Genomic DNA, 18,687 nt, shown 5'->3' on the forward strand with positions numbered 1-18,687 from the left:
CTTTGTAGCTTTACTTCTAACTAAGCCTAAGAAGTTGTTAAATATAGGTGACCGACGTTCTATCAGCAAACTACTCCTTTTTTTTTGCTAAATTGTAAATGTCATTGCAAAGGAATGAAGGTTTGGTTACAAGTTAATGCAACCCAGTTTGCTTTTCAGCCATTCTGAAAGTTTAGAGGTGCAAAAAAGTTTTAAAAAAACCCCTAAACCACAAGGAGATCATGCTCAATCTTAACCAAACAATGGAAGCTAGAGCACAATACCAAACTAGAACGAAAGACTAACAGTATAAACACCCCCTCCCAAGACTAACAGCAAACTACTCCTTAAGGGGTTAAATGATCGTTTACAAGTTGGAAATGTGATAAAAGTAAAATAAAAATCCATTTATAAAAATAAAATAAAATAAAAAATCCCTCTAAATATAAGTTGGAAACTTTCTCTCGGAAAAAATGGAAAAAAATTTAAAAATGTGCTGTTGGTCTATCATATCTCCGACCTGTCACCCTGCCACAGGCCAAGATTTTTACAGATGCCTTTTTAGATTTCATTTGGGGTTTATTGGCTCAATATTTGTTGATATAGTAAAAACCATAAAAAATGATGAAATGACATCCTGTTATGGTGGGCCAAGAATTATTCTGAAGAAGAATCTCCGACACCAACCACGTCGCAACCAATTCATTTTTCACCAGTGGTTAGATATTTAGTTAGCTATGGCTTATCGGCTCCTTCTTTATGGGGCTTACTAGTGAATCTATGAGTGCCACGTATACATATCCATATCATTACCAAATACCAAGGGGACGTACACAAAATCTAATCAAACGGCTGGGAAGTCATGAGACAAACAAAGTACAATTGCTTAATTACAATTTGAACCTCATAACCCTCAACAAGTCCCAAAAATCAATCGCTAATTAATCTTTGACAACAACAAGTCCCGAAGCTGCTCTTGCTTGTAAACCCTCGACCCCATCTTCACCGTCACTTGTTGAATCATGAGATCGTTCATCACCGAGATGCTCGCGTGGTTCACTTCTACCTCCAAATCCATAAACGCATTCATCAGTCTCGCTCCAGGATGGTTGTTCTTGCTCGACTCCAGTCTAATCAGCGCATCACGATCCATAACCTTCACGTCGATCTTCACCTCAATCTCCGGCGTCTTTTCCCCGCCGCTACAAACGCTAGAACTCCCGTTTCTCCTTCCTGCTATCTTTTCCTTGAGTTCGTTGAGCTGGTTCTCAATCGCGTTTTTCTCCGTTTCAGCGTTTTCCGCGTTTAGTTTCAGTTCGTTAATGTACGTAACCGTGTCTTCAAGTATCGACGCCTTTTCTTTTTTCGTTACGTTTGGCAGAAGCGCTCGTAACGCGTAGAACCGCTGGTTTAGCTTCTCGCGTCTCAACCGCTCGGCTTCCACGTGGTTCATCGGCTCTTCTCTGCCGTGCGTCGGTCTTCTCCCACGTTTCTTTTCCGGCCTCGTTTTGGCAAAGTGAGCCGAGTCCTCGAGTTTTACGGCGCTGGCTGAAATGTTGCTTTCCTCGTACTGGATCTGGCCGAAATTCGCCGGAACATATGGCCACAAATCAGAGGAGGAGTTAATCGCCGTCGTAGCTAGTGGCAGCTGGCTGAGATTCGCCGGAGCTAATGGCCACAAATCGGAGGAGTTCAATAAAGTGTTAATCATTAATAACGCATCATCGGAGTTCAGGAGATTCATTGTTGCCGGTAAGATAAATGGTGTTTGATGTTTGAACAAAGTAAGTATTAGAAACAGTGTTACATGAGAAAATCAGAAGTCATATGGGTTGTGTCTTTTATAAACGATGGTACGGTGTTAAGTAGCGGTAGGTAAAGCATTCGGACCGAACAAAGTTTAATCAAAGTAAACCGGAATTTATTATAACCGTTCGGAGAACCGAAACATAAACCGTCCGGTTTCATGGTCTTAGAATCCCAATATTCAAAGGCATTTCTTTGTGTAATCAAATCAAATCAAATTGGACGGAGTGTTCTTTTTGGTGCCCAGAGAAATTAATATTGAAAAACATATATAATAGTATTTATGTACAAGACCAAACTAAACCGATTGTCATACAAAGAACGATATAAATAGAGCCAACAACCATTCAAAACAAGAAACAAAACCCAAACAATCAAGAGCTAAGGCAATTTCGTGTCCATGATAACTTTTCAAATATCTCGGACCAATAAATATTAAACCCTAAACAATAATCATTAAACACTAAATCTAATACTATATTATCTCTGATTAAATGTATTTCAAAAAAAAAATAGAAACCAATTTAGAATGTTATAAGATATTTCCCTTGAAAAAAATCTGTTGTGGTAGATAAAAACTAATAAAATATGGATTTTGACTTTTAAGTATAACATGATAAAACTGTAAACAAAATTAGTTTCTTTGTCAAAAAAAACAAAACAAAATTCGTTTCTCTAAACATTAAAAAATCTACTTTGATAAAGTTATGAATGGATAGAAAATAGTTTTTGAGAACTCAAAAACCAAAAAAATTATGTGAAAACTGCAATTTCTCAATACTAAACCCTAAACAATAATCACTTAACTCTAAATATAAATGTTAGAATATTATTTATTGAATGTATTTTTCAAAAATGGTAGTCAACTTAATATTTTTAAATCAATTTCTCTCACATAAAAACTACAACTTCTACAGCTTTATTCTTTTTGTTTGTTTATGTTTTACTCTATTTTAAAGCAATTATTAAAATGCTTTAAAATTGTAGTTTTATAGAAAAAAACATACAACTATAGTAATAAAAGCTACAGACTAAATAAAAACATACAGTTATAGCACTTAAACCCCAACTAATCAAGTGTTTTTCACATTCATTATATGTCAGACAATCTACTTTCACATTCCAAACAAGAAAAAATTAAAAAGCAAAAAAATATACCAGAAAACTGCGATAGCAAGAGTACATAAAACCAATCAATCCTGCCAGGGTTTATTTTCTAAATAACCAAAAAAGAGATAATTAGATTTGTAGTAATAAATAAAAAAGATATAAGAAGAAAAATGAGAAGAAATAAAATGTTTTTGGTTAGATAATGTATTTATATTTTTTTGTATGGTTATATGGGAAAATTTTTCATCCTGCCATTAGATGTCGTTATTTTTCTAGCTCCAAAGATTTTTTATATGGGCAAATTTCCCATCCTGCCATTAGATGTCGTTATTTTTCTTGCTCCAAAGATTTTTTTCTAGAAAAAGAATTAACTCTTGTAAATTAACATATATTCCAACACTTACCTCAGAGCTTCTAATCCGCGGGAAAGTTCTATGTCTCTAGTTTCAACAATATTATAAATAAAAAAAAGCCAAAATGCCAAAAATTATAATAATGAAAGTTGGTGAGAAATAAAACTGTTTTTTTAGAAATATCCTTTTTTTACCAATTAAAACTAAATTTAGAAAATTGGCTCAATAACAAAAAAACATAATTCACTATCTAACTAAAATCTGACATTCTCTCCTCTTTTCTCTTCCTATCTCTCTCTGAAATCTATTTTTCTTTTCTTTTTGGTTATTCTACCAATAAGCTCTTAAAACTTAACTCAATTATTCCTTTGTATGTAAATTTTGCTAGAAATTTTTGTTTGTTTCTCACTCAACACTCAATACTCACACACACACACACACACTTCTCACTCAACACTCAATACACACACACACACACAAAACACACACACACACACACACACTCAAACACACACACACACACACACACACACACACATTATCATAGTTCCCAATTAATGGATGTAAACTTATCTTAGTTATATACTTCCAAAAATCATAGATGAAGATAAAAACCACAAAAATATTCAATAAAAAACGTGAAGACAAGTATATATTTAGGGTTTATGATTAATTAGAATTTAAAGATTAATATTTAAGATTTAAGAGTTATCGTATAGAGTGAAAATAATTATTTTCTTTTAATAATTTTTCTTTTATTTATTAAAATTATATATTATATTTATTAATGGTGATGATATTTTAGTTTTTTTCTCCTTTAATACATGCTATTTTGTGATTAAAATTTTTAGTGGTATTAATGAGATTAATCCTAGTTTGAATGCTAAAATATTATACAATTCATCACTTTTTGGGTTGAAGTTACATTTTCAAAACAAACTGAAAATGTAAAAAAACTTACGCAAGTTTTAAGAATTTTTTTTTTTTTTTTTGGTGTAAATGTTAAAGATTTATACCAGGCTTTTCTTATACATAGTTGTGGAAGACCACTTATTACAACAAGAAGATAACAGAGCAAGCAGTTACAAGATTAAAAAAAAAAAGACGCTACGGATCAGGAGGTGGCAGGCGGAAGTAGACGAGCATAGGAGACGGCGACGACGGGGTAGAAGGTGGAATGGAGATGAGACGATCACGCATCAAGCGATCGACTCGAGAATAGATCCCGGCTTTGGTAGTAGATGTTTGCTGGAAGATGCGCATATTTCTCTCACGCCATACGCAGTAGACGATGCACTGCAGCAACAACTTGATAACGCCTGATAGAACTGAAGAAGAAGCGACCTGATGATTTGATAATAAACCAGCAACCTCAAGAAAGGATGACGGAGCAGAAGGGATAGATTGTCCACAGAAGTGTCCCCAGACCCTTGATACGAATGAGCATTGGAAGAACAAGTGTTGGTGGGACTCTTGTCCTGCCGAGCAAAGCACACACTGCAAAGGAACAGAAAGACCCCAAGAAGCTAGCCTGTCCTTTGTAGGGAGTCTTGATAGTATTGCCATCCATGTAACAAAAGAACATCTCGGTATCTCCTCCTTGAACCAGACCATAGAATACCATTCGACTGTCGGAGCTGTCTCACGGATTGAGTGCCATGTTGCCTTGGTAGAGAACTTAGGAACAAAATGACCGGCCCCATTACGCCAAAGAAACCTATCTACTCCTCGGATTGGAGTAGGAGGAGTCATAGTAGATAAAACTATTTGCAAGGTTTCAGCAACATTAGATCTAGCAGGTGGAAGTTGCCACTCCCCATTCACAGTGGCATCAGCCACAAGTGATTCAAGAGTGATCCTGAGTTCCCGCGGTCCTCTCTGACCAAAGCCTTCAATCAAAGGTCCCATATGTGTCCAATAATCATACCAAAAGCTAGCAGCTCTGCCGTCACCAATCGAACATCTTAGAAACTCTGCCACAGTCTCTTTTATTCTAATCATACTCCGCACAGTCGGAGAGAGCCTTTGAGAGTCCGCAGTCGACCAATAGCATCGCCTCGAAAACACATTAGAATGCAACCACGCAACCCATAAAGACCCTGACCCTGAGAATAAGTTCCATACCCTCTTAAGATTGAAGACTTGTTGAAATTCCTCCAGACGTCTCAGACCCAGCCCACCCTCCTTTTTTGGTTTGCAAATATCAGACCAGCTTACTCTGGCTCCAGCCGCTGAAGAAGTTCTGTTTTTCCAAAGAAAGGCACAACACAACGAATCCACCTTCTCATAGAATCTTTTTGGCAAAGCAAAAACCGAACTCCAGAAATTCACCATTCCATAAATCACCGATGCCACCATTCTTACCTTTCCAGCAAAAGATAAGTTCTTCACAGTCCAAGAGTGCATTTTTGAGGTTAATCTTTCCAAGAAAGGTTGCAAGGTGGCATAGCTTACTCTGCTCGGGTTAAGAGGCAGGCCCAGATATCTTGTAGGGAAGGTTCCAAGTTTAACTCCAGCTATATCACTCAAGACAGAGCTCTGAGACTCTGTGTAACCCCCAAAGAAAATTTCCGACTTTGCAGCATTCATGTCAAGACCCGTCAAAGCTTTAAAATCAGACAGAACCTTCTTAATGCCCGTTAGCGAGTGGCGTGAGCCGTCTGAGAATATCAGGAGGTCATCTGCAAAGAGTAGCCGTCTGAGAATATCAGGAGGTCATTTAAGTTTTAAGAATTATTTCAGAGGGTTTAGTTTAAGTAAACTGACATTTTCTTCTCCAACCACACGAACATACTCACCATTACAACCTCATCTCGCTCTCTCCAGTATAAGCAACATGCTTGGAATCTCTGACAAATTTGTCAAAAAAAATTGCAATATAAAACAGTGGATGCTCAGATTGCTGTCTTGATTTAGATTTATATGTGTTGACAAAATCATGATTTGGATTTATTTATAACTTTCACCATCTTAACATTTAACGGTTAGAAAATTCACAATCATGTCATCATATTTGTAGTTTATTCATTATTGCAATTTTAGATTTATTTGTATGTCGAGAGCTAACAAGTAACAACGCACGTTGTGTGATTATACTCCACAAAAGGAAATGTCAGAAATTTAATTTTTCCATTTTAGGACCGAAAGTAAATATTGGTCCCCACTATCTATTCTATTAAAACAGCAGTGTGATCAATTGATAAAAGTAGGATCCAATTATTATTTCAATAATACATACATTTTATATGATAACTGCAACCTTTTTTTTTTAATTTCAGAATGTAACCACCACGTATACACGCCTAATAATCAGGGGCCACAAACCTAATAACTGCATCAATATATCTTAATTTATTGAACATTAAACAACATTTATATAAAGATGCAAATACGTAAGAAATCTTTAAAAATATGTAACTTCTGTTTTTAAAATATGTTTTCTACATAATTGGTTTTTGTCGGAATTTTTTTGTATCTGGCCTTGGGCCTCTATTGATGCATTGTGTATGTGTATGGGCTTTTAAAATTTTCTATTGTTTGAAAATTATTTTGCTTAATTGGATATTATTAACCTACATTATTATTCAAACAATTTCTATAATTTGTTCTATATTATAATAAAACACCTACTTAAGTTTATAAATAAAATGTGGAAAATTAAAACTGTTATCATAAAATTTGGTATATTTAAAATTTGGTATATTTAATTATTTTAATTAATTATAACTTACATCTCACCTAAGAAAAATAGGATTTTTTCAACTAGACATTAATTTATTAAAATTTTAAATATTTTACATAGACATTAAGTTTATCAATTAACAAAGAGCAAGATGTTAAAATAGGGTTTAACGGTTTTAATAGAAATAAACATTCATATAAACTCATTTAGTTTAACGAGATTGAAATAGGTTATTTGATCAAAAATATTTATTAAATGTTATCTATTCTATTAAAACAGCAGCATGACCAATCAATAAAAGTAGGATCCAACTATTTTTTTTATTTAAAGAGTCATTATCTATTAAGTAAATAATATAATTGTAACCCACTAACCCCATATTTCTTTTTGTAAACGAACCCACTAATTCTATATTTTAGAATTAGTTTTGCGCTTTAAAGGTAACGTGGTTTCTATTTACATTGGATCACAATTTATAAAACCCATTTTATTTTGTTAAATAGGATTACAAAGAGAAACACAATTACAAAGAAAAGTATAAATATGATAATAAAGAAAAATATAAATATGAAAATTAATTTTTTTTTTTAAATGTAAAACAAAAAATATACCCGCCCTTTTAGGGGCGGGTCAGAATCTAGTTCCTTGTTAAGACAGTTGCAATCACGCAATTATAGCAAGTACCCTACATATAACGATTTAATAACATTATGCAATCTTCCTTTATCTTTTTTTTTTGTAACCGACTGCAATCTGTTTTATAAAGGACTGACTGCAATCTTCCTTTCTCGAAAAAAATAATATTCCAGTTCTCTTTTGCTCCTCTCATTTCATAAAAAGATGTCACTTACACACAGGAAGATCATATATATGGTAAGTCATATGATGCATGATATGGTTGCAGATGAATTTTCTTGAAACAACATCAACAATTACTACATAAGTAAATAATGTAAAAGAACACAACTTGGATGCTAAAAAGTTTTATAAAATATTAGATGTTGCGAATCAACCGATTTATGAAAATTGTAGAAATTTTTTATCTAAATTTTCATTGGCAGCTAAAATGATGAATGTCAAAACTGATCGTAATTTATCTGAATTTTATATGAATGCATGAGCGGAGTTGTTTAAAAAGTATGTACCAAAAGATAAATTTTCTGATGATTCTTAGTATGAGATTCAGAAACTGGGTTATTATCTTAGCTTATCTTCGGAGATGATAGATATGTGTATCGACAATTGTATACTGGAGGAAAGATGTAGAGCTGTTGGAATGTTGCATCTGCAAGAAACCACTATATAAACCGCAAGGAGGTGGTCGGAATAGGATATCATCCTTCCTTTGAAACTTACCTATTAAGGATATGCTGAAAGATTCTGTCAATCTGAGAAGACTGCATAGTCACTCGGATGGCAAGATCAATCATCCTTCAAATACAAAAACGTGGAAACACTTGAATTTGATACACCCTGATTTTGCTATAAATATTTGAAATATTTATCTTTGGCTCAGATGGATTTAGTCCTTTGGAATGTCCGAAAGACGATACTCGCTCTCGCCAGTAATCTTGATGTTGTAAAACTTTCCACGAGAGATATGTATGAAAAGAAAATTTATATTCATGAATATATTAATCCTTGGACTTAATCATCCAAAGCCGTCACTTGATATTTTTATACAACCTTCGATAAAGGAATTTAATAAATTATGGTCAACATGGGTGCACTTGTATGATTGTTTTTGAGAAGAAACCTTACTATGCGATCAATTCTTCTGTGAACCATCAGTAACTTTCTTGCATAGGGGATGCTATCAGGATGGACAATCTATGAGAGGTTATCTTGTCCTTATTGCATGGGAATGATTTACACATTTTAGTTGAAGGAAGACATATTGGTTTGATTTTCATCGGTAGTTTCTTCCCATTATCCAACCATACCCAAGAAACAAGACATTGTTTAGGTCAAAAGTGAAGGTACTGGAAACCACTCCACCATACTTATATGGGGAACAAATTAATAGGAAATTGATTACTACATGCATCTAGTTTGGGTAACCCATCTGCACCTGAAATCGTCCCTGAGAGTCAATCTAAGTGAGTATTATAGACGAAACCTCCACCATAGAAATGTCTCCTCCTCCGCCACTGGAGACAGCTCCAACCAGGGGCGAAGCCAGTGCCAAGACTATGGTGGCACGTGCACCCGTAAATTTATAAATATTTACCGTTTTGTATGTAAAAATACAAAGAAACCAGCTAGATCAGATGGTTTAGTAGTGTTGTGCACCCCCTTCAAGTCTCAAGTTCGATTCCCCCTTTGTTCTTTTTTCTATTTTGCACCCACTGAAAAATTATTCTAGATTCGCCCCTGGCTCCAACACATGTTGAAGGAGTTAATCATGATTTTATGGTGCCATCAAATGCTCCGTATGTTTGGTACACCATCAAAGATCTTCTCCGACAGCTAGAACGAAAAGGTTTAGGCATTATCGATCGACCACCAAACACCTATTGGCAAAAAAAATCATTAATTTTTTTACAAATTTCCTGCTTTTTTATTTTTATATTAATTAATTTTTTTCGGTGTAACTATTTATTTTACTACGAATTGTTACGACTAAGTGGAGGAGGACGAGATGTCACCGTCTGATGGAACGACGAGTTGTTTGTTATTCATAAGAGAAGACAATGATAGCAAGCGCTGGATTTTCCAATGATTTTCTGGTTAGTTCCAGAGACAGTTTCAGATCCAGAAGCTTGAACTCGATATATAGAGGAGACCAGAACCTCCATTGCAGATGAAGGTTTCACAATCGGAAGAACAGGAAGACCAGTTCGCTCCAAACCCTCCATTGCCTATACTAAACCAAAGAAAAAAATCTACGAGACAATGAAAAGAAACACAAAGCACGAGCTCACATATTTGAGGAGAGCATGAAGGGAGTTGAGAAGAGGCGATGCCGACAGCGGCGTCGGAAAACAAGAGATGCAGCAATGTCTCGATTATTTGGCCGTATGGTGTATTCGTTAATATCAGCTTCAAATCAACCAGTTAGTTGGACCAAAAATACATGGTGGCCGATGCACGTTGTGGTCCCATCATCATTTGCGTCTGATCAACTCAATTACTAAGCCCTGCTGGCCAGTACATGTCACCGACTAAAGCTTTTTCTTTTTCTTATTTTTATGGACTTCAAGATTTTCATGAACCTGAGAACTAGAGGTGTGACAAAGAAGAAATAAAAGGGAGTTTTATTGAACACAATATATAGTTTAATAATTGTAGTATTTGTTCGATCAGTTCACTATACGAAGTATACACATAAGCTCGGTCGTTATAATAAGTATATGTTTTTGGAATACATCTTATAACTAACTTCGCCTTATTTCAAGTGGGCTTTCTCAGACTTAAAATGGAAACGTGACAAAAATCAATTTCTCTCTAAAAAAACGTGATAAAAATAAATATTCTATCTAAATAATCAGTAGTTGGAAAATTTCGGAAAAAGAAAAGTAATTATTATGTTGTGGACCTATAATATTTGAGAAAATTACACTCACAGACACAATTTCACTTTGCAATTATACTCTAAGGCACATAGTGCTTGAAGAGCACTTTCTGAAGATGCTTTTACGACCAGACCCTTTAACCAAGTTGATCTCTTTTTACGTAAGAAAACAATTTGTTTCATTTATTATTTTTTACTCTTTCTTATTCATCTAAAGCATATCTCGTTGCGAACTAATTGTTTATCTTTTTCCAGAACTTTAATATTTTTATTTCCCAATTCATATTCCATTGTAAAATCTTTGTTCATATTAATCCAAAGTATTAGTGGTTACTTGTGTCGTCATAAATTTCTTTTTTTTTTGTTTCCAGATTATCTAATCAAGTTTAACATATGCTGAAGAATCAAGCACGCAAAAAAAAAAAAGAACCGGTCCAATCAAGTTTTGTGAGAACATGGAGGATGCCATCGCTGCTGCTTCTGCCACCGTAGAAGCCACCGCAGCAAGTAGTTCCTATGATTTCTGAGTTGTTAGTCACTTCAATCTTTTTTATGATGAAGAAGATAGATCCAGTGGAGACTGTGGTGGTTATGGAGGAGGTGGTTACAGAGATGGAAAACGTGAGGATAGATACAAGAGACTCGTGGATACAATGGTGGTGGATGTGGTTATTCGAAAGGTGGAGTTGGTGGTGTTACGGTGGAGGTGGATGTGGATACCGGAGTGGAGGTTGTGGTGGTTATGGATACGAAGGTGGTAGTGGATACAGAGGTTGATACGTTTGGAAACTTTGTTGATGAAACTTCGTTCACAAACCTCATTCACACAATCTCATTCATGGAACTCTGTTAAAAAAACTTTAGCTAGAATTTTTCGGTCCATTTGAAATTAGTTATTGTCCTTTTGATGATAAATTTACTATATATGAAAGAAAAGTTTGATCATCTTTTTATGAAAATGATGAACTTATAATCCACTAAAACCATCCACAAGACTTCTTCCACAAAATCTCGTCTACGAAACTCTTGTAAGATTAAAAACCTCGTCCACGAAAATTCGTCCACGTAGCCTCGTCCACACGTTCACATATCTCCCATCCACGACTGCACCATCCATATATATATATATATATATATATATATTAATCTTTACAAGAAATATATACATTATGGATATCAAAATGTACAAGAGAAAAAATCATAATTTGTTTTTACGTATAAATATAAAATTTTATACATTATAATTTATAATAGTGACCAATAAAATATGTTGGGGGAATACAAAACCAATTAATATGTCAACTAAACTAATAAACTACCTTTATGCTTTCCCGTACGGCAGCCAATCTTGTTTCCTCAGCAGAAGGGTATTATGGTCTCAATATTGCATCGAAACCAGCAATTGTGTCCTACAAACATAAAGTGTCTAATTGAGTAAGAAGAAAGACAAATGTGTCTAAACATGTAACTCTCTCATAATATTTCCAATCCCGTCTCCTGTCACAGGCCAAGAGTCTTACAAAAGTCTTTTTACATTGTCTTTGGGGTGTATTGGCTTCTTCTATAATAAGGCTTTTGCATGTGTTTCTAATAATGCAACTTGGATATATCATATATCTATATATCAAGGGAATGTTATATAACCAAATGACCGGAATGACCAGATTAAAATATAAATGAATGATATTTTGATTACAAACAGACACATCAAATAGGACATCAAATCTATAAACTAATTAGAAAACAAAGATAAAATTTTCTACATATATTTCCCTCTTTTAAAAAGCTTAGCTACAGAGAACGCACAGCGAATAACTTTGTCCTAATATAAATTAAATGGTCTTTGTAACCAAGTGTTATTAGCTCTAATGAAAAACGTTTACTAGTACTAGACAGGCTTGAGATTAAATGATTAAGTGACCGTTGTGACAAAATTAATATTACATTATAGTTTTCAGTAAAATATTATGTGTTTCGTCCCGAACATAATTTTTTTTAAATGATCTCTATATCTAATTTTTAATAAGCGTTGTATGCTTACTGCAGACTTATGCAACAATGAAATGTATTGGAAAAAGGAAAAAAAAATGGTGAGAAATGATATCGTTTTGTGGTGGGCCAAGAATTATTCGGAAGAAAAATCTCTGACACCAACCAGGTCACAACCAATCCATTCTTTACCACTGGTTAGGGTTTATCAGCTCCTTCTTTATAGCAAGGTTTGCTAGTTAATCTATGGATGTCACCTAATCATTACGAAGCGGAACGTGCCCAAAATCTAAACAAACGGCTGAGAAGTTATGATACCAAGTACAATTTCTTTATTACAATTTAACCCCACAATTTCTCAAAACATCATAAAAGTAAACCCTAATTAATCTTTGACAACAACAAGTCCCGAAGCTGCTCTTGCTTGTAAACCCTCACCGTCGCTTGTTGAATCATAAGATCGTTCATCACTGAGATGCTCGCGTGGTTCACTTCTACCTCCAAATTCATAAACGCATTTCATCAGTCTCGATTCATAATGATTTCTATATATTACTCGATTCCAATTTAATTATGGCGTCACGACCCATAACCTTCACGTCTATCTTCAAATCATTCTCCACTGCTCTTCCCCCTCGTCTACAAACTCTAAAACTGCGTTCTGCTCTGCGATCTCTTCATTAAGTTTACTGAGCTGGATCTGAACCGCATCTTTTTTCGATTCAGCGTTTTCTGCGTTCAACTTCAGTTCGTTGATGTACCTAACAGTGTCTTCAAGTAATGACGCCTTGTCCATTCCTGTTATGTTTGGCACAACCGCTCGTAACGCGTAAAATCGTTGGTTTAGCTTCTCGCGTCTCAACCGCTCCACTTCCACGTGGTTCATTGGCTCTTCTCTACCGTGTGTCGGTTTCTTTTGACGTTTTCTCTTCAGCTTGGCTTTGACATCGATGTTAGAGTGATCTGACTCCTCGAGTTTAATATCTTCCGCGAAACTCGAACGAACTGTTGTTGACGTGGAGGAAGTCGCCGTGGAGAATATGATATTATTTTGGATTGGTGGATAAACTGGTCTCGGTTTACTTGAGTTCATAGCTCCGTATCCTTTGAAATTAAAAAGGAATCGGATCTTTCGAAAAAAACCAGTGTTCTCTCGGATCTGCTCCGTGGATCCAAGCTCCAACACACCGTTATCCGAGGGAATACAAACTATGGTGTAACCCTAAGTCCCCTCCTTGGTTAGCCCGACTACAGCCTGAGCCATTAATCATATCTAACCCGGTAATCCAAACCGGGTTATACGTAGCAAACGCCTTACCCGCTAAACCGGATCCACTGCGAAAGCTACACGTCATTGAAACTAAATAAAACCACTCCATATCCGTCAGCTCCACGTCATCATCTTCGTCCTTCACCGGAAAAGATACGCCGGAGATCGTCGAGCTAAGTTCCCGGAGTACCTTATTCCTTTGCAATTTCTCCTCCGCCGAGTCTTGTTAGTCTCGTCTTCGCCTTTGTAAACGCCGTAGCCCCAGTTAAGCACCGGTTCGCCGGAGATGTCGTGGTACGAAGGTTTCCAGAAAATGGCGTAACACCAGGCCTCGTGAGTCACTTTTACGACTGCGTGTAACCGTTCCTTGAGAGTAGTCTCTCGGGTGCGATTTGCCGGGGAGGAGGAGCTCAAGAAAGCGTCGACCATGGATAAGTCATAGTCGGCATTCAAGAGATTCATCGTGGCGGGTAACTGTTCGATGAATTGATGTATGAACAAAAAAAATCTTTGACACAAGTGTTGCATTAGAAAATGAGAGGGGTTTGTGTATTTTATAAACTTAGGGGTTGCCGGGTAGGTGAGACAACTGGACCGAAACGGCTTAATCGAAATAGAACCGAAATGAGTTTATAAACCGTTTATTTTCATTATTTTAACACGTTTTTTTGTCAACTAGTATAGCAAGTAATTAATTAATATTTTAACTAGTCTATATTTACTAAAAAACTATATTTAATTTATTAAAAAGGATACTTAGTATATTTACAAATTAACATTAATCATTCATATTATTTACTAATTGTGTCACTAAAATTTATTTAGTTTTAGACGACTTTTATTAAAAACATCCATATATGTTAAGAAGTGTATATTAGAGCATTTATTTATTGGATAGTTATTTGTCGAATATGGAAAGAAATGAAAACAATTATGTCACAACTTTTTGGTTTTGTATAACTTTAACATGTTTGTTACTACTATATACAAACTCTACTAGCAGGCGGACCTAAATGAAAATATGTGGGGATCACATGAGAATAACGTTGGTTCTTTGGTTTAGATCTTGACTCATAGCAATAGCTAAAACATTAGTTCAAATCATTTTGTAAATCTAAGATGTCCTATACTTTTTTTTGTCATATGTGCATGCTTGATTAGACATAGTGTATGTTTGTGGACAGATATATTTCTCACATGACTATGACTGACTTTGGTGACCTTCTTTACCACATGCAAATCATTGACACATTGTAGGGACTACCACTGAAAATATGTGTTACATAAAACTTGCATTTTAGATGCCCAATCTTTGGACGTTGATCGCATATGGGAAATGGACGACTTAGAGCTCGAGTTCTCAACAGTTGTGTGGTGACATACAACCTAAAACGTATAAGTAACCAGACAATATATTTTCACTATTTCACATTCCAAACAGATAATTAAAATGGATATTCAAATGATGAGTTTGTTCTGTGTGGTAGCAGAGAAAACACATTAGATATCTTCATCATTTTTAGCTCCAAAGATTTCGTCTGGAAAAAGAAGAACTTATGTACACTAACATGTACTTCAACATTCAAGTCAGAGCTTTTAATCCCGTGTGAAAGTTACCATATCTTAATAATGTTAAAATTGATAATTTATTAATAAAATTTATCAATTTTTGAAGTTTTTTAAAAATAATTTTAATTAAAAAGATGAAACTTATATCTCAGATATTATACATTAGATAAATTTCATAAATTTGAATTTCATAAATTATTTTATTATGCATGTTGAATATGTATTATAGAAACATATAATTGATGATAAAAAAAATACATATACTTTTCATGTAATTCAGTAAAATAACATCAAAATATTGAATTGAAAAACAATATAGAAATATAAATTCATTTTGAAAAAAAAAATTCTATGTTTCTATAAAAACATATATGTATTATTAATTCTTGATTTTAGTGGAAACATATATTTATCTAATATTTTCTAAATATTATAATCTTTTTATTTTATCAAAATATGTCATATTTTATATCGATCCAGTACAAAATCAAAAATTTATTAATTATTGAGTATTGATTCACGGAGTTTTAATTGTGTTCAATTTTCTTAGCTTACATACTCATCATCCCAAACTCCTCTCGCTCTAAATAATTATTATCACTGCGAGATGGAGGCTAGGGTTTTAGGAGGCGATTTTAGGGTTTTGGGGGAGGAAGTGCAAGATGCTACTATGGAAGATATCGGGGGGAAGGAGAGACCGCCGGGAGATCCGCCGGATGTCCCAGGCTCGTGGGTAAGAAAAGTCGTAGGGTGTAGTGAGGGAGGAATGCCTGTTCCGGAGGAAGTTGTGGCTGAAGAGTTTGTGGAATCGAGATTGACGTTGGAGTTTCCGAATGGGGAGGACGGAGAGCCGGAGATCACGATAGGAGAGGAGGTTCTGACGGCCATGAATAGTTTGTGGAAGAGATGCATGATCGTTAGGGTTTTGGGAAGGAATGTTCCTATTCTCAGTTTAACCCGAAAGTTGAAGGAGTTGTGGAAACCTAAAGGATCGATGTATGTTATGGATCTACCTAGGCAGTTCTTTATGGTGCGTTTTGAGAAGGAGGAGGAGTATATGACTGCGCTAGCTGATGGTCCGTGGAGGGCGTTTGGGAGCTATCTTATGGTGCAAGCTTGGACCCCGGAGTTTGATCCGCTGAAGGATGAGATAGATACGACGCCCGTTTGGGTTCGTCTCTCCCATATCCCGGTGAATTTTTATCATAAGACGATACTGATGGGAATTGCTAAGGGGCTAGGAAGACCGATTAAAGTCGACTTGACAACTCTGAAGTTTGAAAGAGCTAGGTTCGCGAGAATTTGTGTGGAGGTGAATCTAAACAAGCCTTTGAAAGGGTCAGTGCTGATTAATGGAGAGAGATATTTTGTATCTTATGAAGGAATATCTGCTATATGTTCGAAGTGTGGTATGTATGGGCATCTCGTATACACATGTCCACGGAATAGTACGGAGCGAGCTATGGTTGCTGTGCCTACTCCAGTGGTCACGACACATGTGAACACTGTACCAGTGGTAATGGAAACAGAGTTTACGCAAGTAAGACATACGAGGAAAAAGACTGACCCACATAGACAGCCAGGAGGGACTACGCAGAGGAATGATGGGAGAGACATGATGGGGAAGAAGATGAAGGAAGTACGTAATGGTGGTTCCGTTGAGAAGATTAATGTGTCGAATCGGTTTGGGAGCTTAATAGGAAGTGGGGAGTTGGAGGAGATTCGAGATGATGTTGGGAGAGAGGGAGAAAATAAAGAGAATGAGAACAACGTTAATCTAAACGTCGGAGGTTCAAGTAGAGTGCTTGAGAAGGTAATGGCGTTTGCTGCAACTGGGGTCAAAGGGAACCAGTCGAAAGCCCAACCAGGCCTTAAGGAGAAGAAGGCAAATAATTTGAGAAGTCTAAATCTTCAAAGGCCGAAACCCAAACCTGCAGGGCCCACGCGAGGCCTTGTTTATGGGCCAGCTAGAGGGGAGATGAACTTATCGTTAAGTGGAAAGAGATTGAGAGTTGAAAAAGAGAACATCGGAGGACGAGGAGGTGTTTTCGCCGGAGATGGAGGAGGAGATGGGAGCGAGAAGAAACTAGAGCACGGTAGTGATCAGAGAAACATACCGGAGCAGTTGGTTTCGACGGAAAATCTGATTACAGATGGATCAGAGCTTGGTGAGGGGGAAAGCTCGGAGGGTGTGGAGGCATAACGATTTGCCCCGGTGATTCTGTTAGTTGATAAGAAATATCTGATGAAGTGCATTCTTTGGAATTGCCGGGGGGCAAATAAACCTCAGTTTCGCAGATCGATTCGATATCTGGTGAAGAGATTCAAGACAGATGTTCTTGCTGTATTCGAAACGCACGCTGGTGGAGTCGCTGCGGGTCGAATTTGTCAGGGGCTGGGTTTCGAGAATTCATTTAGAGTTGATGCTTGTGGTCAGAGTGGAGGCCTGTGGTTACTATGGAGGTCGGAAATAGGAGTGCTGGAGGTGATAAAGTCATCTGAGCAGTTCATTTTTGCTAGAGTGGGAAGTGGAACAGAAGTGATCAATTTGATCGTTGTATATGCTGCCCCTTCTCCGAGTCGGCGGGGTGGTCTATGGCAGGAGTTGGAGGAAGTTATCAGAACGGCCATTGGACCGGTTATTCTTGGTGGTGATTTTAACACAATTGTGAGATTGGATGAGAGGAGTGGAGGAAATGGGAGACTGTCCCAGGACTCATTAACTTTTGGTGACTGGATCAATGATATGTCGCTCATAGACATGGGTTTTAGTGGGAATCAGTTTACTTGGAAGAGAGGAAAATCAGCGAGTACATTTGTGGCAAAGAGGTTGGATAGGGTTTTATGCTGCGCCCAGTCGAGACTCAAATGGCAGGAGGCAAGAGTAACACATCTGCCGTTCTTGGCGTCAGATCATGCTCCATTATATTTACAGTTGACACCGGAGGTCCAAGGGAACGCATGTCGACGTCCGTTTCGTTTTGAAGCGGCATGGCTGCAGCATAGTGAGTTTCAAGAATTATTAACAGCTTCTTGGGACAGGGACATTGATACCAGAGAAGCTCTAGTGAGGCTGGGATTGAAACTCAAGAAGTGGAATAAAGAGGTGTTTGGAAATGTTCAGCAGAGAAAAGAGAAGTTAGTTACGGAGATAAAAGAAATACAGGAGAAAATTGAGGAGGACCTAAGTGATGAACTGTTGGTGAAAGAGGGTGAGCTACTCAAGGAATTTGAAATAGTTCTGGAGCAAGAAGAAGTGATTTGGTTTCAGAAATCTCGGGAGAAATGGGTTGCTCATGGAGATAAGAATACTAAGTTCTTTCACATGTCCACAGTCATAAGAAGGAGAAGAAATCGAGTAGAGATGTTGAGAAATGATGCTAATCAATGGTTAACAGACGCAAAGGAGCTGGAG

General features: G+C 36.4%; 2 protein-coding genes, 1 long non-coding RNA gene and 1 pseudogene across 3 annotated transcripts; 1 reads left to right on the plus strand and 3 right to left on the minus strand.

The window, feature by feature from the left end:
- Window positions 1–760: 760 nt before the first annotated feature.
- LOC106398592 (transcription factor bHLH28-like) lies at window positions 761–2,844 on the minus strand. Its single transcript, XM_048781393.1, has one exon. The coding sequence runs from the start codon at window positions 1,721–1,723 to the stop codon at window positions 917–919; it is 807 nt and encodes a 268-aa protein (XP_048637350.1). The 5' UTR covers window positions 1,724–2,844; the 3' UTR covers window positions 761–916.
- A 5,691-nt stretch (window positions 2,845–8,535) lies between these two features.
- On the minus strand, window positions 8,536–10,462 carry LOC125609857. Its single transcript, XR_007339958.1, has 2 exons — window positions 9,579–10,462; window positions 8,536–9,443 (listed from the first exon to the last, which is right to left on the minus strand). It is a non-coding gene; the product is annotated as an uncharacterized LOC125609857 (long non-coding RNA).
- A 2,250-nt stretch (window positions 10,463–12,712) lies between these two features.
- Window positions 12,713–15,835, minus strand: LOC106397281 (annotated as a pseudogene).
- A 44-nt stretch (window positions 15,836–15,879) lies between these two features.
- On the plus strand, window positions 15,880–17,475 carry LOC106355947. Its single transcript, XM_013795806.3, has one exon. The coding sequence runs from the start codon at window positions 15,880–15,882 to the stop codon at window positions 17,473–17,475; it is 1,596 nt and encodes a 531-aa protein (XP_013651260.3).
- Window positions 17,476–18,687: the final 1,212 nt, after the last annotated feature.

The sequence above is a fragment of the Brassica napus genome, chromosome A6 (genome assembly GCF_020379485.1).
Source record: "Brassica napus cultivar Da-Ae chromosome A6, Da-Ae, whole genome shotgun sequence".
NCBI lineage: Eukaryota > Viridiplantae > Streptophyta > Magnoliopsida > Brassicales > Brassicaceae > Brassica > Brassica napus.

What these genes read in the sequence shown, in the direction of transcription:
- LOC106398592 (XM_048781393.1), bottom strand. Translation starts at nt 1,723, where the DNA reads ATGAATCTCCTGAACTCCGATGATGCGTTATTAATGATTAACACTTTA.
- LOC106355947 (XM_013795806.3), top strand. Translation starts at nt 15,880, where the DNA reads ATGGAGGCTAGGGTTTTAGGAGGCGATTTTAGGGTTTTGGGGGAGGAA.